The sequence below is a fragment of the Acinonyx jubatus genome, chromosome A2 (genome assembly GCF_027475565.1).
Source record: "Acinonyx jubatus isolate Ajub_Pintada_27869175 chromosome A2, VMU_Ajub_asm_v1.0, whole genome shotgun sequence".
Lineage (NCBI taxonomy): Eukaryota > Metazoa > Chordata > Mammalia > Carnivora > Felidae > Acinonyx > Acinonyx jubatus.
This window is the reverse complement of record NC_069383.1, coordinates 18,773,559-18,797,281: the sequence shown is the minus strand read 5'-3', so window position 1 is coordinate 18,797,281 and position 23,723 is coordinate 18,773,559. Positions and strand designations below refer to the sequence as shown.

General features: G+C 41.9%; 2 protein-coding genes across 4 annotated transcripts in view; one reads left to right on the top strand and one right to left on the bottom strand.

Moving 5' to 3' along the window:
• The window catches only part of LOC106975709 (uncharacterized), a 53,542-nt gene extending 49,843 nt beyond the window's left edge, over window positions 1–3,699 (bottom strand). The window contains exons 1-2 of the mRNA XM_053217787.1: window positions 3,637–3,699; window positions 3,335–3,447 (exon numbers count right to left, since the gene is read on the bottom strand). Of these exons, the coding sequence (XP_053073762.1) occupies window positions 3,335–3,447; window positions 3,637–3,699 (176 nt within the window). The remainder of the gene's footprint in view (window positions 1–3,334; window positions 3,448–3,636) is intronic.
• Window positions 1–21,656, top strand: part of BPGM (bisphosphoglycerate mutase) — a 30,544-nt gene extending 8,888 nt beyond the window's left edge. For all 3 annotated transcript variants that reach the window (XM_015073051.3, XM_027075509.2, XM_027075510.2), the window contains 2 exons: window positions 7,665–8,320; window positions 19,578–21,656. In XM_015073051.3, the coding sequence (XP_014928537.1) occupies window positions 7,720–8,320; window positions 19,578–19,759 (783 nt within the window). In that variant the 5' untranslated portion in view covers window positions 7,665–7,719 and the 3' untranslated portion in view covers window positions 19,760–21,656. The remainder of the gene's footprint in view (window positions 1–7,664; window positions 8,321–19,577) is intronic.
• Window positions 21,657–23,723: the final 2,067 nt, after the last annotated feature.

The window sequence follows — 23,723 nt, the reverse complement described above, 5'->3', positions numbered from 1 at the left end:
CTAGCATTATGTCATGCTCAGGTGGTGGTTGCAACACATGTTTAAAGAATGAATTAATTGACCAGACTGGGGAGACTGATGAATATGTGGGGCTGTCAATTTGTAAATCATCCGATTAAAGTAGTGAGAAAAGTTGGGTTTCCAAGGACTGAGGAGAGCCTCGGATGTCAACGTGGCAGTGTAGCACAGTGGTTCTAGGCGTAAAGATAGGCGTTGGGGTCCAGCCTGCCTGAGACTGATTGCCAGCTCTGCCATTTACAATCTGTGTCACTTTGGGCAAGTTGACCTTTCCTCCTAAGTTTCTGCATCTGTAAAATGGGAGTAGTCCTAGAATCTTCTCCACAGAATGGTGGTTGAGGATTCAAATAGTCCCAAGTCACATGGTGAGCCCTCTATGAATACTAGCTGCTGTGATACCGCATGCTGTCTTCATCATCATGGTACTATTAATGGTGGGTAGGAAAATACAGCGACTCGAGACAAGGATGTAACAATAGAAGAGCTGAGAGAAATGCAGCCCCGAAATCTTAGAATAATTGTACCCCCTTGATTGAAGTAGTCCGTTTCAGAGGGACCAAAGTGGTGTGAGTCCTGCAAGAAGATGGTTTCACTTAGTAAGAAATGACTAGTTAGCAGTTTTTTGAGAGACCAGTTCAGTTGAGTGGTCAAGGCACAGGTTAGGTGTCCGAGAACTAAATAAGTACTGGCCAGAAGGCGAGGAAACAGTGAATAGGAAGGGGTGAGAAGGGGAGACACAGAAGCATAGAAAAGATCTATTTGTTTAGTAAGTTTTTTCTTTCAGCTTTACCATACTTTAAAAAGGAAGAGGGACGCCTGGGTGGCCCAGTTGGTTAAGCGACCGACTTCGGCTCAGGTCTTGATCTTGCAGTTTGTGGGTTCGAGCCCTGCGTCGGGCTCTGTGCTGAGAGCTCAGAGCCTGGGGCCTGCTTCAGATTCTGTGTCTCCCCCTCTCTCTAGTCCTCCCCTGCTCACACTCTGTCTGTCTCTCAATAATAAATAAATGTTAAAAAAAAAAACAATAAAAATAAAAAGGAAGAAACCCTGGGATATGCTAATTCAGTGACCTGTGTGGCCCTTTTTGGAATGAAGTAAATCATTGACTAAAATTGGTGCTTAATTCAGGTGCTGGTAACCCTTGCCAAGGGATACATAAGGAACCTTCAGAACCAACTCCAGAGTGGTTAGCTTTACCAAACACAACACAAAAAACAAAGCTTGATTTAAAAAAAAAATAATAATTTTTCATTTGAGAGTGGGGAGTATATATTCATAGTATGGCACCCCTCTAAATTGCCCACTTGACTTTGTACCTTGAGGTTTTTCTCGAGCAGTCATAAGCTGAGCCCTCCTTTATACTCACCTCGTTTGTATGCATTTTATGAAATGACTGCCTGGGTTTGGACAGACAAGTTGTGACTGGAGATGCTCCTGTGAAGTGAAGCCAAGTGGAGCCTAGATACTCAAAAAACCCAGACCCTGAAGTCTCTAGTGGTGAGAAGAAGGAGCACAGGCATTGGAGGCAGAAGGCGTGGATTATCGTTCCAGTTTGCCACTTAGTTGTTGGTTGGTTGCTTGTTTTTTTTTTTTTTTTCAAGTTTTTATTTGAATTCCAGTTACTTAACAGATGGTATAATATGGTCAGTTGGAGTCTCTTCTTTCTGGAGATTATGACCATTCATGAATATATTAAACTGTCAAGGACACAGAAGTGTAATGGATGATTGTTATCGGCTCTGGCTTTGCCACCAAATACACTGTGATTCTTGAATTAAGGCTTCCTAACCCCTCGGGCCTGCCAACTGAGTGGTTTTTACTTTGGCAGTTACCACTAAAACGGTCAGGCCTTAGGCTCATTAAGCACAATGTAATCACCCCTGTCAAACTGACTTCAAGTCAGTCAACACAGCTCCTTACTAAGTACCTTGTGTGTGTCGTATGTCAAGTGTCACGCTAGATTCCAGAGATAGGGCAAGTAGCACCTGCCGTGATACAGTTCACAGTCTAATAGGGCACCCAGATGCTGGACAAGTAATCTGTCACAAGTGACCCATCACAGCTGTATGCAGTGTTGTAGAGCAGGGTGCTTCACGAGTGTTTTCCAAGCAGGACTGTCCACTTCCCAATGGGTGAAAGGGAAGGGTAGAGAAGTCTGCCTAGAGCAGAGGTTCTCAAAGCATGGTCCTCAAACTGGCAGGATGTCAGCATCATGTGGGAACTTGTTAGAAATACAGATTCTCAGGCCCGCCCGGATGTGGTCAGTCAGGCCTTGGAAGTGAGGCCCAGCACTCTGTTTTAACCACTTCTCTTGGTGATTCTCATGTACATTCAAGTTTGAGAATGATTGGCCTAGAGGAAATAACAGTTAAGCTCTAAAGCTGTTGTGATCCGTTTGGTAGCCACTGGTCACATGTGGCTCTTGAGCCTTTGAAATGTGGCTGGTCCAAATTGAGACGTGCTATAAGTATAAATACGTATCAGGTTTCAAAGACCTACTATGAAAAAAAAGAATGTAAAATACCCCATTAATACTTTTATATAGATTGTATGTTGGAATAGTATTTTGATTCTATAAGGTTAAATAAAATATATTATTTTTTTGAGTTTATTTATTTCAAGGAAGAAGAGACAGCATGAGTCGGGGAGGGGCAGAGAGAGGGGAGGAGAGAGAATCCCAAACAGGCTCTGCACTGTCAGCACAGAGCCTGATGAGGGGCTTGAACCCACAAAACTGTGAGATCATGACCTAAGCCAAAACCAAGAGTTGGGCGCTCAACCGACTGAGCCACTCGGGTGCCCCTCAATAAGGTATATTATTAAAATTAATTGCATTTATTTCTTTTCCCTTTTTAATATGAATTTTAAGAAATCTAAAATTATATATGTGGCTTGCAGCATATTGTGATTGACACAGCCGATCTAAAGGGTGACTAGAGGTTACCTCAAGCTGGGTGGGACCAAAGTGGCAGTGGAGGGGAGGGGATGCAGGGTGAGGGTTCTGGGTAGGGTACAGTGTGTGCAGGGGTCCTGAAGCAAGAAAGAACATGGCATGCTCAAGGAAATAAGAGAAAACCAAAGCCTTGCAAGTCATGTTCAGGATTTTGGACTTTATCCTAAGACCAACAGGAAGTGATTGAGGATTTTAAATAGGGTGCTCACTTTTCAGGAAGTTTGCAGTTAATAAATGAAGGCAAGAGAGCTACATCTGAATATATCAAGACTCTCAAAGTCAAAGCTTCTCCCCTCCCCAAAAGATGGTGGGCATGGAGGCATTTGGTCCGGATTGAAAGGGAGCAGGACCCTGCCCGTCACCTACCCGTGCCCCAGGACTTTAGGCCCAAACACCCCCGAGTCAAGGGAGAAGCAGACACCTGGAAGAGGTAGTTTTGCTTTCAGTTCATTTTCAGCATGGTTAAAGCTCAGAGCTGGCTGAAGCATTCCAGGAAGAGTCCAAAGTTGAGTGGAAGTTTGATTACAGAGCTGAGGCTCTTCAGGGCACTGGCCCAGGCTTTGGTGAAGAAGGGTCAGGGACAAGGAGCCCAGCACATGTGGGGGTTAGAGGGTGTTGGACAAAGCAGAGGAAAGCTGGGATTGGAGCCTGGAGGCTGGGGTACTGACCTTCTCCTGAGGTATGGTGGCCTCTTCATTCATCTGTGGCCTGGAGATTTCCCTGTAAGTCATGGTGCATATGTTAGCAGACTCAAACTGGCCTCCAGACACATTTCGTTTAGTTCATGTTTCTAAAATGTATTTAAATTAGTCACCAGTATTAATATCAGATTTCACATAAAACTGTGCATTTCTGGGGCACCTGGGTGGCTCGGTTGGGTGTTCGACTCTTGATTTTGGCTCAGGTCATAATCCCAGGGTTGTGGGATTGAACTCCATGTCAGGCTCTGCACTGAGTGTGGAGCCTGCTTAAGATTCTTCCCCTGCCGCCCCTCTCTCTCTCCCTCTCCCCCTCTCCCCCTCTGTCCCTCCCCTGCTCACAACCCCCCCCCCCCACTCTCTCTCTTTCTCACTACAGTTGTCTTTAATGTGCATTTCTGGTGTTTTTGAAAATTGGAAGATCCAGGAACCCCACAGAGACATGGAGCAGCCAAGTAGTAGCTACTCCTTTTATTTTTATATGAACTTTTAGGAGCTGAAATGACCATTTAAAAAAATTTTTTTTAATGTTTATTTATTTTTGAGAGAGAGACAGACAGACAGAGTGCTATAAGGGGAGGAGGAGAGAGAAAGAGGGAGACACAGAATCCGAAACAGGTTCCAGGCTCCGAGCTGTCAGCACAGAGCCTGACGTGGGGCTTGAACTCATGAGCCATGAGATCATGACCTGAGCCGAAGTCAGACACTTCACTGACTGAGCCACCCAGGTACCCCCTGAAATAACCATTTTTATGTGTTTTTTTTTTTTATTTTTTTTTTAACGTTTATTTATTTTTGAGACAGAGAGAGACAGAGCATGAACGGGGGGAGGGGCAGAGAGAGAGGGAGACACAGAATCGGAAGCATGCTCCAGGCTCTGAGCCATCAACCCAGAGCCCGACGCGGGGCTCGAACTCACGGACCATGAGATCGTGACCTGAGCCGAAGTCGGACGCCCAATCGACTGAGCCACCCAGGCGCCCCCATTTTTATGTTTTTTAAAGAAGACATTTATTTACCCTAAAGACAAAACTGAGTCCCTAGGTTCTCTGTGGTCTGACTCGAAGTATTGCAGTCTCTCCAGTGTTTGCTTTGAGGAGTCCCTTCTTCTCTGTATTCTCCAGAAAGGTTGTAAGAATGGGACCCTTAGTTCAGTGAGACCAAGTTATACAAAAGCTCTGTCCATCTGCACAAGAGCCACGTCCATCAGAGAAGCACATATGCTCTCTACAGTTTTCCATGGTTCCCATCATGCCTGTGGCTCAGTGTGTGTGTTTGTGTGTTTGTGGTAAACACTTGGTATACCAGCTCCCATGATGATTAAAATCTTAAACTTTAAACCTCAGCAGCTCCCCTGTAAATATTCAGTAGTTAATTAAATGGGAAGTCAGTTGATAGCAGCAAGGAGGAAAGAAGGAAGTGACTTTATTTACCCAAGATAGATGCACTAATCTGTACTTTGTCCTATGTTCACCCCTGTACACCAGAGGGAGGGAGGGGTGTAGTCTTTGTGGCTGTGGTACTGTTTCTCTGCTCTCTCTCTCTCTCTCTCTCTATATATATATATGTATTGGGGGTGGGGGGAACAGAAATTGTTTTATTTCTTAAACAGAGTAAGCAAATATAGCAGATTAAAATACTGCAAGCTTGGTGGTAAGTGCCTGAATGTTCATGATGTTATTGCCATATATATTTTTTGTTCTCTTGGTATAGTTCATACTCAAAGGCAGTGGAGAAGTACTTTTGCCTACAGAATTTGTCCATCCTACCCTTTTTTAAAATATATATTTTAGAGGGAGAGAGAGAGAGAGAGAGTATGAGCAGGGGAGAAGGGCAGAGGGAGAGAGAGAGCATGAACAGGGGAGAGGAGCAGAAGGGGAGAGAGAGAGAGGGAAGGAGAGAGAATCTTAAGCAGGCTCCACACTCAGCACAGAGCCCAATGTGGGGCTTGATGCAGGGCTCAATCCTGTGACCCTGGGATCATGACCTGAGCCGAAATCAAGAGTCAGAGGCTCAACTGATTGAACCTCCCAGGCACCCCATCATACCCTTATTCATTTAAAGGGAAAACAGCTTTATTAGCATAAGGAGGCTTCTTGCTTGACATGACAAAGTGAGGGTTGGGGTGGAGGAACACTTGATAGCCTCTCTTTTCTCCATTCCCTTCTCTACCAGCATCAAAAAACAAAACAATAAATGTTACAGGAGGGTGGGTCTAGTTTTTGATCTGACAGAAGTTTCTAGTACTTGGTGAATTGGGGCTCTTTGAAGAAACAATATAAAAATGTCTTTCTTTTGCAAATTAAACACACACACATACACACACGCCCACACATTCATTATTTGGTCTCTCCCCGTGCCTTAGACGGGGTTTGTTCAAGTGAAGGATCCTGAAATTTGAGCTCATTAGCTTCGTGATTATTCTGCTTCTGGGCACCAGTGATCACACAGCAAAACACTGCCCAGATGTGTGTCATCCCATTCTCTGTTCTTCCGCCAACCTCATGCCCCTCTGGGCTGAGGGTAGAATCATCCCTCTTCCTCCAGAAATTCTCAGCTGTCTGATGTACCTTCGCCCGAGCCCAGGCTCTTCCAGATGCTTCCTGTTTCACATGCACTAAAGCTTCAAACCTGATGCTTGACCAGAAAGGGGTGTCATAAACCTGACGACCCTGGTCTTTCAGCTACTTGCAGATTACCTCAATCTGCTTCTTCCCTCAGGGCCCCATCAGTTTACCTTCTCCTGCAGTGAGATGAAGCCTTGTTTTAAAGGGGTTTTTTTTCCCCTTCAGAATCTCTGGAAATTACTAAAGAAAGGAAGAAACTAGATGCCTAGATTCCAGTTAACTTTGTCACTGACTGTTATGTAACTGTGGGTGAATCACGGATTAAGTGGGCCAGAAAATCTCCCATTTCATGGAAGTTGCAAGAACGGCAGGAGACCAGGCCCCGATGTTCATATCATGTTTAGTCCCCAGTGTGGAAAACCCTGGGGTGGAAGTGGAGAGCCTGGGCATGCAAGGCGGGCAGTGTTTGTCGGCATACATATGTCCACTGCAAGGAGGGTGAGGGCAGGCTGATGCAGCCGGAACAGCGGATTCTCCAGGGGACGGAGTGGGCCCAGCAGACCTTCGGGCCAGCAGCCTAACTTAGGGAATTCAGAAACACTGTAAGGTTGTCTGTCCCACTTCACCAGATTCTTCTCCCGCTGAGATGCGGCTGGTGTGTGTAGGGCAGCCTAAGATTTGGGCAGGAGGGGGCGGGGCCTCCTTATCAGCGTGCTTCCTGTCACTTCTTCAGACCTGCTCCTGCTAATCTCTTTCTACAGGCAGCATCTCTTCTACAGCTGCTTGCATTTGATAGCTTTTTTGCATCAGGATTTATGCCTGCCGAGCGTTGTTTTGGGGGCAGGGGAGAGATTATTTAGGTGAGTACCGTATTCAGTGTTAATGTTGTTTTAAATCACTTTTGGTGTTGTTTGAACGTTGGACCATAGATTTTCTTATATGTAGTGTCGCCTGTGGCATTGAAGAGCGAGTTGCCACCCATTAGTGATTTACATACCAAGCAGATGTGGTGGTTCATTGAATTAACATGTTTAACTTCTATAATAAGGTGACACTGGTAAATATTCTTTTTCCACCAGGGGAAAAACAAAGTGAGAAGGATGCCTTCAACCTGGAGTCAGCTGCTAGGAGCTGGGAGTTCCCAGCTACTAGTCATACTTTCAGACATCTATAACTCATTCTAGTAAATCCTCTCTTCTGTAAGCACAGACTGCCTTTTTATCTGGTGGAAACGCAGCATGCCATTAGAATGACATGTCCTGTCATTTTACATCATACAATTAAGATATTGTCTAGCTGTCAGAAAATTCAAATCGACTAGGCTCCCTGTAATTAATTATCTGTAGAATGTGCCATAGTGTATATGTTGTAAAGTTCAGGTAGTCGGTTGAATGAAGACCATAACATACTTTTTGTTTCTTCTCTTTCTAGATGTCTTGCTGTCATTGAACCCATTTGAAAGTGCTAGGCGAGCTCAGCCATCAGTATGTCCAAGTACAAACTGATTATGTTAAGACATGGAGAGGGCGCTTGGAATAAAGAGAATCGGTTTTGTAGCTGGGTGGATCAGAAACTTAACAGTGAAGGAATGGAGGAAGCTCGGAACTGTGGGAAGCAACTCAAAGCACTAAACTTTGAGTTTGATCTCGTATTCACGTCCATCCTTAATCGGTCCATCCACACAGCCTGGCTGATCCTGGAAGAGCTGGGGCAGGAATGGGTTCCGGTGGAAAGCTCGTGGCGTCTAAACGAACGTCACTATGGAGCTCTGATCGGTCTCAACAGGGAGCAGATGGCTTTGAATCACGGTGAAGAACAAGTGAGGCTCTGGAGGAGAAGTTACAATGTGACCCCACCACCCATTGACGAATCTCACCCTTACTACCATGAAATCTACAGTGACCGGAGGTATAAAGTGTGCGATGTACCTGTCGATCAGCTGCCACGATCTGAAAGCTTAAAGGATGTTCTGGAGAGACTCCTACCCTTTTGGAATGAAAGGATTGCTCCTGAAGTCTTAAGTGGCAAAACCATTCTGATATCTGCTCATGGAAATAGCAGTAGGGCTCTCCTGAAACATCTGGAAGGTACCATCCTTATGCTACTACTTATTAGAGGTTGCTAAATGTTATGCTTGGACCTTAATCTAGAAAGGACAGGGTTTCTGAGCACAATTTACATAATGGACTTTCTTGCCCTATTCCCTTTTGTCATTTCAGTCTTTTTTTTTTTTTTTAATTATATGAAATTTATTGTCAAATTAGTTTCCATACTCATTTCAGTCTTTTAAGAATCATTTTGTTCTATTAAATAAAAAACGCTGTGCCTTTCACATTCATACTATATAAAGCAATGATTCTAAAACTTTAGCAAGCATCAGATTTCCCTGGAGGGAGACTTTGGTCTACTCCAGATTGCTGGCCCCATCCTTGAAGTTTCTGAATTTGTAGGCCCCGGGGGTATGGTTGGAGAATTTGCACTTCTAAGGTGTTTTCAGGTGATGCGGTTACTGCTGCTTGGGGGTTTTCCACTTTGAGAACTATTGATCTAAAGGATAATAAGGTTTTTGCTGTAGCAAGGTAAAAGCAGGCTAGGGAGGGAATTAATTTCTATAGAGATGGTATGCAAAGTCAATTTATTTATTTGAGTCGTTCCACATAAACAAAATTATCTAGACTTCAGCTTTGCCCATGCTCTTCCAACTCTAAACAATTATTCCTGCGTTGCAGATCTGTGTTTCTTGAACAATTCCTTTGTTCCAGCTCTTTTTTTCCAGACCAGGCCTATTCATTGATTGGGAGAAAGTTAGGGGGAAGGTAAATAAAAGGATTGCCTGTTGGAGATAATCAGTCGGCTCAATTTTATTTTAACCACTTCATGTTGTGTTCTAAACATATTCTGAAATGTACAATATTGTTATCTTCCTCTTAACTGATGTAAACTAGGAACCCCTGAGGACTCAGGCTCACCACTTTGGGGCATCAGCGACTGCACTGTGACACAGGGGGTTCTTCCTTCCCCTTTCTCCCTTCACTAAGCAATCCCAGGCATTTGTGCTTTTTGAGTGATCTGCTCCCTTGTCCTTTGTCCTGACAGCACCAGCAGTAGTTAGCCCCTGATATTAGAATGCATTTCTCTAACATTCCTTGCCCATTCTGCTTTACTTTTCTCTATGAGGCTGTGAAAAATGAAGAGGTTGACGTTGTATGTGAAATAAGTGAAAATAGGTTATTGGTAACCAAACAAAGTGATCTTTATGAGATTTTATTGTAAACTTTTTAGCATGTGCTTTTGCCCCTGATTTTTATAACATGGCCAAAAGCCAAATCATTACTCGAATACTTGCATCCATTAGTTGTGCAGAGATCTAAACTCTACAGACTTTATTGGCTATTAAAAATGTTATTGGCTAGACATGGCGCTCACCCTGTTTGTGTATATATCTTATTTACTCAACTACATAAAGGCTTCTATTCTTTTTCTTTCAGAATAGTCAGGTATTTGATTAAGTGATAAATAACTTCATCATTATTGGACTACAGTACTTTATTGTTTGAAGAAGAGTTGAGCCTTCTCTTCGGACAATAACAAACTGAAATTCAGAATTTCGAAGTTTCTGCCAAAAGGTGTATTCTGTTCCACCACTCCAATTCCCTTGTTCCAGAGACGACACTTCGATCTCTCTGTGGCCAAGCTCCCTTCCCTAAAGAAGATGCCATCATCTGCTTCAGGAACCTCTTTTCTCCCCTGTCTTAACTAGGAAACCCTCCCGTTAAAAAATGATTTCTTGCTATTTAATACCATTTATTCTTCAACTGTCTTTAGGTTTAGATGTCTTTAAGATTATTCTGCATCCCCAGCCACAGCCCATTCTAGATACTCCCTTCTATTAGTGCATCGAGGATTTCCCTATTTGTTACTGTTGTTTTTTGAAGGGAATAGGAAGGTTTAGCCAATGGTGAAGAAGACTGTCACCCTGGTCAGAGTAGAGGGAGAATTACCTGTGGACGGCAAGGTTACCCATAGAAAGCTTACTTTCTGTATTTGAGGGAGGTTTTGAAACCATTAATAATTTACCGAAAAACAATCATTTGGTATAGCTGCTGTGGAAAACAATCCGTCAGCTTCTCTATAGATTAGACCTGCGGTTACCATACGATCCCACCAAATCTATTGCTAGGTATTTACCTGTATTCATTTCCTAGCGCTACTGTAACGAAGTACCAATAACTGCAAGGCTTAAAACAACAGATACTAATTTTCCTCACAGTTCCCGGGGCTGCAAGTCCTAAATTAAAGTGTTGCCCGGGTAATATTCTCTCTATCCTTTCTTGCGTCTTCTAGCTTCTTGGGCTTGTTGGCAATCTTTGGCGTTCCCTGGTTTGTAGGTGCATCCGTACAGACCTGTCTTCACTAGGTGTTTTCCCTGTGTGTCTCTGTTTCTTGTCCAGATTTCCCCTTTTCATAAGAATACACATAATATTAGAGTAGGATGAAAGATATCATTTTAACTTGACTACCTCTATAAAGACCCTGTTTCCAAATAAGTTCACATTCTGAGGTTAGGACTTCAACGTATCTTTTTTGGAGGCATAATAGTTCAACCCATAGCAATACTTAAGAGAGATGAAAACCTATGTCCAAATGAAAACATGTACATAAACCTTCATAGTAGTAGTACTCATAAGAGCCAAAACACAGAGAAGCATCCCAAATGCGTGTCACCTAGTGACTAGATACATTAAATTTGGTATCCATACAGTATAATATGATTCAGCAATGAAAAAGAATGAAATACTCTTATGTGCTACAGTGTGGATGAACTTTAAAATCATCATTACCTGAAAGAAGGGAGTCACAAAGGAATATTTATTGTGCAATTCTACTTAAATGAAATGTCCAGAATGGCCACATCTTTACAGACAGAAAATAGATTATGTGTTTCCTGGGCCTGGGGTAGAGGTGGAAGGGTGTGGAATGAACAGTGGCTGCCGTTAGGTACAGAGTTTCTTGTTGGGGTGGTGAAACGTGCTAAAGTTGATTGTGATGATGGTCGCACGAGTCTGAATATACTAAAAGCCGTGGGATAAATGGATAAATTGTATGATATGTGAATTACCAAGTTAAAGCTGCAAAAATAGTTTAATCAATGGGATTGAAAGATTAAAGGATGTGGCATTGGCCTAGAGAAAAATATTGGAGGGCAAATATGGGAAGCAGTGTCAAAGTAGACATGTATGGATGTGGAGTAAAGAATAAGGAAAAATAAAATAAACTACAGCTTTGGTCACTAGAGCAGAAATGGATTTATAGGGGTTGCTGAGAAATTAGTAGGCATTAGTCCTCAGGCTTTATTTAAGCTTTCTTCTGGAGGTCTTTTTTTTTTTTTTTTTAAGTTGGATGTATAATGCTAAATGACTTTTCAGAGCTTAACACAACTGAAGCAACCTTAAATTATAATTCCTATCCCTCTCCCTATCTATAGGCCTTATACAAAATGTTGTTATTTGGAAGATAATTGATTTAAAACAGCAGTTTTCATGCTGGAAGAGGCAAATGGTATGAGATTTGAGAAGGAAGTACGTGAAAGTAGAAAAGGCATAAAGTTGGCTGATGTCTGCAGCAGAGGACAGGGGAGGTGTAGATCAGGGAGACAGGAAGTGGAAATGGGAGGGTTGGTGACCATGGCGGATGGCAGACATTCAGGGGGGAAAAAATGGCAGAAAATCCAGAATATGCCATTAGGCACAAGCCATAGAGTGGGGAAGCAAAAGCAGTGGATGTGAAGATTGGGATCTGTCCGTAGGAAGACAGAAGGCTGGTATGTAAGTTTGGCTCACCCACCCCGGGTAGAACAACTTGGTTCCTTTTGGCCTATGGTACCCCCTGGTGGTGCCATTGTTAAGACTCATGGAGCTCTTTGGTGTCGCTGTGACTCCCTTTAGAATGACCTCCACGCCTAACATGGAAGAAATTATTTTAGATTTTAGAATCACTCCATAAATTAGTTATCATGTCTTATTTTAGGAGTTCCCTAAATACCAATCTCCACTAATAGATTTCTCTTACTATATATTGAAAAATAAGATCCATGTATTCGATGTCACAGCTCTAAGAATTAAGCATAAATGACTTTGCCAAGATCCGAAGGAACAGTGTATGTTATTTCTTCCACATAATTTCTGTTAATGAGATTTTAGCTTTTTAAAAATTTATTCTGGATGTATATGTTTACCAGAATAGGAATACCAACATTAGTTTTACCTCACACATCTGACTTTCAGGAACTCAAGTTATAGGGCTTTATGTGGTATTTGATAAATTCTCAGCCTAAAAGAAAATATTCCTTTGAATTTGGATGCTAACTTAAAAGAAAAATTTTTTTGACATTTATTCATTTTTGAGAGACAGAGACAGAGTGTGAGTGGAGGAGGGGGAGAGAGAGAGGGAGACACAGAATCCAAAGCACGCTTCAGGCCCTGAGCTGTCAGCACAGAGCCCGATGTGGGGCTTGAACTCCTGGACCGCAAGATCATGACCTGAGCCGAAGTCAGATGCTTAACCTACTGAGCCACCCAGGGGCCCCTGGATGCTAACTTTTTAAGATTCCAGAAATTAAGTGAATCTTACTTACTTTAGGGGGAAATACAGGTATTTATCATATAGAAAGGACTACTGGCCAATTTATTTGTGTGTGTGTATGTTCATTGTGTTAAAAAATATCATAAAATTTACCATTTTAATTGCCAGTTTATTCTTACTGTAAAGTTACATGACTGTATCACCCCCATTTTCTGGTTAATACCTGTTGTTCCAGTGCAATTATTAATAGCATCTCCTTTCACTTTCATAAGTGCCCTGCTTGAATGATAAATTATGTGGTCACCTTACCATAAAGGTATTAGCCTTTACTAGTATTAAGAATGAATCCCTGAAATAGGTGTGACCAGATTCCATATTTCCTGTAAACACAAAAGTTGCTAAATTCTTTGCATTGATTACAAAAGTAAAGATGTTTGTGGTTGTAGATTCATCTGATTCCTAGTCATGCTTTCTAGATATGTTTATATAAAATTCTCTCCTATTAACAGGATCTTTCAAGGAACTGGGAAATTTTTCCCTGTATTATCCTTAAACTGCCTGACAAACTTAAAGCATGTTACCTTCTGCTGGGGAGGAGTATGGTAGCTGATAGAATCAACGACAGCATACTCTCGTATCACAAAAATACTTTATTGTTTAAAGACTATAACTTTGGGGTAGGAAGGATGATGACCCAGTAAAATAACTAATTAGAATATTAGTCTACCCTGAAATCTCCAAGTGCCTTATGATCTCTCTACTTAAAAGTATACTAGTGTTACACATCTACTCTACCTTGTATACACCTCAACAATGGAGACTGTTGGTTCTTAAGACGTTATTTTGTTTGTCAACTATTTGGTGCTATGACTTTATCCTATAGGCAGTCCAGTCCTGACTGACACTTCTTCCATTTGTGAAAAAGAAGACAGGTGCTGTTGAGGGGAAATGAAAGCCAGACAGACCTCAGATGACTTAGCCACGATCATGATAATTAGTTGGAGTTGTGAACTCCACCCAAACCCAGTTCACTGAGTCTCCACACATGATTACCACCTGGGCTTTTTTGTTTTAAATGTTTTCTGAAAAGTAGCCCTTCCCTTGATCTATTTTTTGTTTGGAATACTATGTTTTAAGAAGCTGAGTCAAGAGTATCCTTGGCAGGTTAACCATTAAAAGTTAATTTGATGCAGCTAACTGAGTCTCAAATTATTATTGCTGTTACCCTAATATTGTGGTTTGTGAATGGTGTTCCCTAGTATAGATGTACCAGGTGACCTTTTTTTTTTTTTTTTTTTTAGCGCATGTTAAGTGCAGCTCTAGGCATTTACATACATATGCTGTTTAATATAGGAACTAGAGCCAGGCTGTGAACTCACTGGAAAACTGAGGTTCAGTCCCGTGTTTTACACTGCTGTTTAGTGTATCTGGGTCATACTTTTTATTTCATTTGACCAATCATTGATCACTCAGCTGTTTTGCTTAAAGAAACTGCTCTAATGAAAAGGAACAAACTACTGATACCCTCAACTTCGTGGCTGAACCTCAACGGCATTATGCTAAGTGAAAGACCTGGGCTCAAAAAGCTGAGTATTGTACATTCTTGTTGAAGTCTTAGCCTTCAGTCGTTCAGAATGTGACCATATTTAGATAGAGAGTCTTTAAAGAAGTAATTAAAGTAAAATTGGGCCATTAGGGTGGCCCTAATCCAACGTGATTGGCGTCCTCATAAGAGATCAGGACACAGACACACACACACACAGAGAAGACCATGTGAAGGTACAGGGAGATGACAACCATGTACAAGCCAAGGAAAGTGACTTCAGACTTTGATATCCCCAGAACAGTGAGAAAAGAACTTTGAGTTTTGTTTTGTTTGTTTGTTTGTTTGAGTTTTGGTTTTTTTTGTTTTTTGGTTTTTTTTAGCAAAAAACAAGCAAACTATGCACTGTATGACTCCCATTTATATGCCTGTCAGGAAAAGGCAACACTATCGGGTCAGAAAACAGATCAGTGGAAGAAAAGGTAGGATGCAGGGGGGCATAAGGAAATTTTGGGGGGTTCATTAGAGCTATTCTGTACACTAAAACCGGTAAATTTTACTGCATGTGAATTATAGTTCGGTGTAAAAAGTCTAGCTTTTATCCAGTGAAATGACCATTTCCCTAATGGGGACCATGGCTTTTGTTGCCTAAGATAAAGACTCGATTAGTTTGTCAACTAGTAGAATTAATTAAATGAAGGTTGCTACATACGCCTAATTGTGCCTTTGAAAACTAACCCGGAGGGCCCCGGTATGCTCTCTCAAGACTGGGAGCAAGTAGTGCTGACTTTACTCAGCACCCAAACCATGGACATCACAGGGAATCGCTGGCACAGCCGGTCTTCGCAAGTTATCTAGAAGCTGTTGGACCAAGAAGCTTTGTCCTTCGAGGTTGTGAGCTTGTCTAGGAAAGGTTTTTCTGCCCCAGAACTATTTCTGCTCACTTGACACTGAATTCTCTAGTCGTCCTTGGGTCTTCTATCTGTCCTTTTTTTCTTCTCACAACCACCTAGGCAAGGAGTAGGTCAATGCAAGAGCATGAAAAGAACAGCAAGGCAAGTGTTACTGATTTGGAACTAGGCAACACTCTTGTACAAGAATTGCAAACACAGGAACCCATGTCAGGGCCTAGGATATGCTTCTTGCCTGATCAGGACAGCTTCTACCATGTCGATTACTTATTTAACATCTCTGCTTTTAAATTGTAGGTAATTGGGAGATTGCATTACTTTTAACTGGAAAGTAGTCCTTGACACTTTCAGAAGAAGGACTGCAGACAGACCTATGAGATACGATACAGTAAGAAAATTCCTACCTAAGGAACTGCTTTACCTGTTTCTAGCAGCGTAGAGGATTGCCTGTGCTGTGCTAATAAGTCCAGGCAAAAGCAGGGCCCTGCGCTGACTGGTTCAGACACACTTGTCACAGAGCACCACCGCGAAAGCTCCTAAGACAGGCTTAGTATCTAAAAGCATCTTGTTCTGTAGCGCTCCAGACAGGCGTTTGTTTCTTTCTCTGTGGTTGGCATAGTCACTTCCTGTTTGTTTGCTGCTGGCCCACACTGAAGGAAAATCCAGGGCCTGAACTGAAGCGTTGGATGTAGTCTGCGTCTTGCCAGCGGAAGTGGATTGTTTAGTCTGGGTTCAAGCACAGGACTAGGCAGTTTCAAGTTTGGAATCAGAGTGGCATGCAGGAGACTCATGAACGACAGGCTTGGTCCCTGAAGAATTGGGTGCAGCTGCACACATAGCAAGGCAAGGAAGCCTTGAGGCAAAATTAGAGAGCCGGGGAGGGCAGGTCAGCCAGGGCCAGCTGTGGCGGCGGGGCTGACGAGTGCTTCACCTTTGGCATTTTAGCGTGATATTTTCGGAAGCTGCAAATTCAGACCACTCTCCTGTAAAGCAAATGCTTGTCTGGTGGTATGGTCAGGCTTTCTCTTATTCAAAGTTTAATTGATGTAGGAAAACTTTTACTTTTAAACTATACTATACACTATAGATTTGGGGTTTGCTTTCATCCTGTGACAAATCTGTCTCCCTGGCCATCTTTTCTCCTGTTGCCCGAGATGAGCAAACCTTTGGAGGAAATCAAAGAAAATATATAGACAAATTTAATTTGAATTGTTTATTAGCACTAAATACCTTGTATTCAAGCCTAAGTGCCTTCTCTCTCTCTCTCTCTCTCTCTCTCTCTCTCTCTGATAAGGTTATAAAGGAAACACAGTCTTTAATCAAGGTTTCAAGAGTAAAAGAATAGATTTAATTAGAAAGCCCAGAGAGTTCAGGTTTATTCATTTCAGCTGTGTGCTGAGGGCCTGTCAAATCAGGTGCTGTTCTTGGCACAGGATATAGCCCCTAGAATTGGACACGCAAAATCCTGGCTTTTGAGGAGCCGTGTCCCCATTTTGATCTCTTTCTGAAATTCGGCCGATACTGGAACTCTGGCAAAGTCTTCAGAGTGCTCTCATGTATGGACTTTATAAGTTAGAGTTTGTAGCTAATGTTCTGTTCCTTATCGCTTGTATTTGTATATAAGAAGTAGATTCATACAATATATACAGTTGTAAAAGTGGATCATACAGCTGAACAGTTTCTGGATCCTGGCAGCCAATGCATATAATTGAAGGTTCTTTACAGTTGAACAAATATTACTGAGTTCTCGCAGGGGGTAAGGCACTGGTCTGAGAGCATGTGTGACACAGGGATGGATGAGACATGGTCCCTCTTCTCAAGGCGTTTATAATCCTGGTTGGCGAAGCGAGCATTTGCACAGCCACCTCTAATAGAAGGCCAAGTGTGAATGCTGTAAGTGTATCTTAATATACTTAATGTATATACATATTAACGTAAGTATTAATATACTTAATAATGTACAGTGATCTCGGGGCACCTGGGTGGCTCAGTCGGTTAAGCGTCCGACTTCAGCTTCAGGTCATGATCTCACGGTTCGTGGGTTCGAGCCCTGCCTCGGGCTCTGTGTTGACAGCTCAGGGCCTGGAGGCTTATTCTGATTCTGTGTCTCCCTCTCTGCCCCTCCTCCGCTCCCATTCTGTCTCTCTCTCAAAAATAAATAAACATTTAAAAAATAAATAAAATAATGTACAGTGATCTCAATAACTGACTGTGGCTCCTGTTCCTGCTATAATGACTTGGTGGAGAGGGCTCCTAGGTGCAGATTTGACTTTCTAGAGCTATTCCTGTATGCAGAAAATGAAGTTGTTTGAATTTCTACCCATACTGGCATTGAGTTACCCCCTTTGACTTACCATAAACTTTCACTGTTTCTTACTCGAAATAGCCCAACCATTTGGATTGACCACAGTTAACTCCTAGATGTTCCTACGTGAAGATTCAAGAATTAAAGACAATGGCTGGGGGCTGAAGAAGGGGTGGCAGTGGAGGGAGCGGTGACAGAGAAGGGCAGTTGCAGGGTGAGAACTCTGATATTTCCCTTCAAACGTTCTTGGAGCCAAAACAACAACAACAAAAATCTAAGCCAGTCACCAGACAGGGGATGTGCTGTTTGTTCACTCATTTCAACTTTCATATGGTGTTCCAGTTAGTGAACTTATAATACAGTATTGCATAATACAGTATCGATTCAGTTTGGCTTAATTCAGTGCAGATGCATTATTCTAGCCTTAGGAGTTCTGCTGGCTTAACTTTCTCAGGATGAAGAATGGCTTATGCCAAAATCGAGTAATGAGTAATAGCTTCACTGTGGTTTTTCCTAATTTGCTATTTTAAAATTTCAGTCTGTTAAGTCTCATTGACTGATTATTAACCAGTCTAAGCATTTTAAATATTTGTAAGTAATTAGTCTGCTGTGCGAATGATTTGAGTAGTCATTAAAGTGGAATGTCAACTTGGTGTTTATTGGAAATGTCTCTATTTTTGTTGAGCTCTCCTTCCTTTGTATGTGAAATATGATAGTTCTCGTGGCCTTTGTTTAGTTGGCTCTTTGATTTGGTCCCACACAAAAGTGGGATGTTATCTGAGCCATAGACATGAGCTCGAGTGTGGTGCTGTTGAAGAGAGGACCTGTCAAGATCTGGTTAGATCTGGGACCTTGGCCAAACAGGAGAGTCCCATGTGCTCTCCAGCCCCTTGCCAAAGACCTAGAACTCATTTCTAAGGTCCCAGACGACAACCCCTAAACCTGGCGCATCATGATCCCAGTGTGTTAGCTGTTTCAAGGGGATCAGATGAATCTGTTCATGTCCTTACTAGCCCTGAAGACGGAGGAACACGAGGTGCTACTGTTTAGTTAGTACCCAGCCCTTCAAAAGGGCAGAACATGATTGCAAACATTCTCTTCTCTCCTTATACTGCGCTGGAAGTAGCCGTGAACAAGTCGGATGACCAGAGTTGAAATCCTGGGATTTGGGAATAAGAAAACCAGGTGCAATGTGATTGCCTTATCAGTCTTGTGATTTGAGAAATTTAATTTAACTTCTCTGGATCTGTTTAGTATTTTTTAACAGCTTTCTTGAGATATAATTTACATAATGTACAGTTCAGTGGCTTTTAGTATGTGTACAGAATTGCCCATCTATCACCACAGTCAATTTTGGAACATTTTCATTAGTCCCAAAAGTAACCCTATACTTAACTGTCACTTCGCCATTTCCTCATTCTCTCTAGCCCTAGGCAATCACTAATCTATTTTTCTCACACTAGATTTTCCTATATAAATGGAATCCTACAACATGCCGTCCTTTATGACTGGCTTCTTTCATTAGCATAATGTTTTCAGGGGTCATCAATGTTTAGCATGTATTAAGCACTTCTTTTTTTATTGCTAAATAATGTTCCATTGTATGGGTATACCGCAATTACTATAGTTAATTTATCCATTCATCAATTAATGGACATTTAGGATGTATCCACTTTTTGGCTATTATGCTACTATGATGGTTCATGTACAAGATTTAGATAGGAAACATGAAGGAAAAACAGGTTGCCCTGAAGGGTATCTACTATCCTAAAATTTAATATGATGCGAATCTCTAAGTTGTTTTTTTTTTTTTTTTTTTTTTTTTTAAATTTCTGAGAAGTTTTTATACTTCTAGGAACTATAGCTAGAATCCCTTACCGTATCTGGAGTGGTTCCAGACATGCCACTAATATGGGACTCAATAAATGTGCAGTGAAACAACCAAACAGAACTACCTCCTGTGTTGTCTTTAATGCTTTGTCCCTTCCTCTCCCAATCTACAGGTATCTCCGACGAAGACATTATCAACATTACTCTTCCCACTGGAGTGCCCATTCTCCTGGAACTGGATGAGAACCTGCATGCTGTTGGGCCTCACCAGTTCCTGGGCGACCAAGAGGCTATCCAAGCCGCCATTAAGAAAGTAGAGGATCAAGGAAAAGTGAAAAAACGAGTTGAAAAATGAAAGCTTTCCCATTTACTTGCTAGGAATAGCTGCAAGGGAAGTGGCATACAGTATTTTTTGGGTGCTGATCTCCCTCTCTTTTTTTTCCCCTGATTTTTCCAGAACTAGTCAATGGGATAGAGTTTATAAGGTAACTCGGTAAATGTTATTGCCCAGATAAAAGATTTAGGATGCCTGAGTGCTTTGTCATAAGTCTGATGAGAGCTCTCTTGCTAGTCCTGTTTGAATTAGTCATTCATGGGGCTAATTGGTAACCAGTGGGGCTTAATCAAGGTCCTGAGTGTCTAAGATGAGAGAGTAACAAGTAGAGGTGAAGTTTAAGGTATTCATCATTTAATAAATCATTATTGAGTCACTATTGACAGACACTACTTATTCCAATAGGTAGTTCACTTTTATATTTACTGAGACTTTCTGGGATGATAGTAAGGTATATTAGATAATATGCTCTACTTAAGTATTTATTACTAGTCTTCTCCTCTAGGAAAAGGGATGCTTTGCTAGTTAAAACCAGAGGCCCATTAAATGGAAGAAATCACCGATGGATTCCTCCAAGAAAGCCAACAACAAACAGTAAGGCACTTTGCCTTGTCTCTAGACCAGAGACATCCTTTCTTTGACAGTTGGTAGGATTCCCCTTTGGCTGCTGGGATTAGCAACGTGTCGACAGCCATAGCTGTTGATGTTCTCCTTTTGTTTTGTTGAACTTTAATCATTGGTTACTTAAAATTGCTTAAAACTAAAGGTCTGTGACCTAAAATGAATCTCCTCAAAGCATCTCCATGTGACTGATAAACATTAGGTAAAGGCCTCCGAACTAGTCTTTGGCTCAAATCTTCTGTAACTCTCAAAGTGTTGCACCTATTTCATTGCATGGACACTCCTAATTCCCTATAAATTGAACATCAGGGTCAGGGGGAAGGTAAAATATAATGCATGTAATTTTATTCCCATGAGCACGAAAAATATGGTACATTGGGGCTGGCCATACACATTTATTGTTCATCAGCAGAGAGCAAAAGATTATAGTATGTGACATAGAGCAGCTAGGGTAGGCCACGGACAGAAATGGTTGCTGATCAATCTCAATGATACTGTTTTCCAGATCATATTTTTAGATGTCATGGGTATATAAGTCACGGTTTCTTCAAACTCTTGCCTTATTTTAAGGCAAGGGACATATATTTCAGTGACAAAGTTATGGAAAAAAATCTGTAGCTGTTTATCAGTTTTTCATGATTTTTCCATTTGTGGGTTAGTCTATTTGTATCCATTTTAGAGTAAATGGCAATGGAAGAAAACTAATTCTAAAACCCTTGCCACTGCTTGGTCTCCATTTGGTCCTTCCTTTGAGACTTTTTAGAACAAAGATGTCTGGGAAGAAGAGATGACCCTGGTGTGCTCCCAGCTGGCCACATCTGGGATGTGTCAGGACATGGCATGTGGATGCTTTACATTTCTGACGAACCAGTAGTGTCTGCTATAGCCCTTCATTTTAGTCCACTTACTTAACCAAATAATATTCTTTGGAATTCAGAGATCAGATCTTTCTAGAATTCCAAGCCTATGGCCAGGCTATACCTCAGACCATTCTTTAACAGCTTCATCTCTGGATTTTCTGAATTTCCTAACCCAAGTGGTGACCGTATCTTAATGCAGCTGAAGACCCTAGAGTTGGATTCTTCCCTTGTCCTTCACTTGTCCTTGTTCACTTCCAGGGAGCGCCCCCGGCAGAATGATGTGGTTCTGCACACAAAGCGACACTCACAACCAGTCACTTGGGAATCTGGCAGATCTCCTAAGATAGGGATAATTTTTGCTGATACTTTCTGATGTAATTTGGTGTATTGTTTTTGAGATCTTGGCTGAAATAAAGGAGACATTTATGAAAACCTCATGTTAAATTATTTTTTTGGTAAAGATTCTATTTTTAAAACTCTACACCCAACATGGCGCTCAAACACAATCCCGACCGAGATCAAGCGTCGCATGCCATACTGACTGAGCCAGCCGGGCACCCCATTTTTTTAAACACAGGTAAAATTATTTTTAACAATTCCAGCACTTCGTCCTTAGACCACCTAATGTAGCTGTTTTCTTCACATGGCTCACATCCAGAATTTTTGATGTACGAATCTTGAAGGCCAACCTGCATCCTAATCTTGGCAACCTTCTGTTCTCTATGAAGCTGGGACCAAACAAAGGGGGATTTTTTTTTCTTTGAAAGTAAAGGCAGATAGCCTGTCTAGAAATTTGGCTGTTAGAGAGGGCAGCCCGGCCTGCTGCCAGGATGGACTTGCCCTGAAGCCAGCTAGACCCGTCTCCTCTGCCCAGGTTGGAATGACTGACTGCCCCCGGGGTGCAGCAAGTGTGGTAAGATAAGGGCCACAGCAGGATGCTTCTCCCAGGCTTTAAGTTATAAATTTCCCACGAGTGCTGTATCCCAGTACACCGAGAATCTTTTTTTTCTAAGAGAGCGCAAGTTCTGCTTCAGAAAACGGAGGTTTTCACATCCTCTAATGCTAATTTGAGCACTGACAACAAAGCGTCCTTGGATGAAAATGCATTACGTCATGTATTTTTCTTTGATAAGATGTGCAGGAAAGATTTCTAAATGAGACCTGTTTATCTCTCAAGCTCATCCAGATTTTTTTGCCTGCGATTTGTAGATTATTTCCCATCTTGGAGCTTGATCACCTTGATGGCAATGCTGTTACCACATGTGCACAATAGGGTGGTGGTTCTCTGTCTTCCAGTCTGGGAAACGTCCCCAGGCCCTGTAGCTTTTAGAGGGGATTTTTTGGGGGGGGGGGGGGGGTGGTCAGTGTGTGAGCCTGTTAAAACCAGTCCCAGGTGGGCAGCACTTGGCCGATTTGGTGGCCAAATGTAGAAACCCTCCTGGTAATGTTGCCACCCCCAGAAAAGAGAGAAGAGTCAGGTAATTCCCTGCTCCTTCTCTCATGTCGCTGTAGTTCTTTATTTCCCTAGCCCCTTCCTGCTTTTGACCGAATCGGTTAGGGGAAGCACTTTTACTACACAGAGGTTTCATCATCCCTGGTGTCATTTTTCATTCACTTTCTTGCTTTTATAAGCAAGAGTGACTTTTCAAAGTTCAGCTTCCCTATTACCTGGAAAGCCTTTCTTTTCCTTTTAATGTATTTATTTAAATCCTAATTAGTTAACATACAGTGTGATAATGATTTCAGGAGTAGAACCCAGGGCTCATCCCAAAAAGTGCCCTCCTTAATGCCCATCCCCCCACCCACCTCCCCTCCAGCAACCCTCAGTTTGTTCTGTGTATTTAAGAGTCTCTTGTGGTTTGCCTCCCTCTGTCTTCATTTTATTTTTCCTTCCCTTCCCCTATGTTCATCTGCTGAGTGTCTCAAATTCTACGTATGAGTGAAATCATACGATGTTTGTCTTTCTAACTTCTTTCACTTAGCATAATACACTCTAGTTCCATCAACTGATGAATGGATAAAGAAAGGGTGTTCATGCATGTGTGTGTGTGTGTGTGTGTATCCATACATAATGGAATATTACTCAGTGATCAAAAAGAATGAAATCTTGCCATTTGCAACAACATGGGTGGAGGTGGAAAGCCTTTCATATGTTCTTTTTCCCTCAGAAAGATACCAAAATTGCCTCAAGGTTGCAGTTCCTTATTATGTTTCCTGTTTTTCTGTTTTGCATAATTGGATTTTGCAAGTTTTTGGCTGACTTTTATAACAGCACTTGTTGTATTAAATCGTGCCTTGCCTCACAGCAGGTCTGGCTTTGGTGGATGCCATATTATGCTGTGGCCTGGGGGTTTTCACATTGGACTGTGAAGGGAATTTAAGCCACCGATTCCAAGAGGAATATGAAACATCCAAAATGTAAGAATATTTTAATCGTTGAATCTCCTTCTTATGACAAAGTCATTTGGCTGAATGATGGGCAGAACGAAAGTCATTCTTTTTCC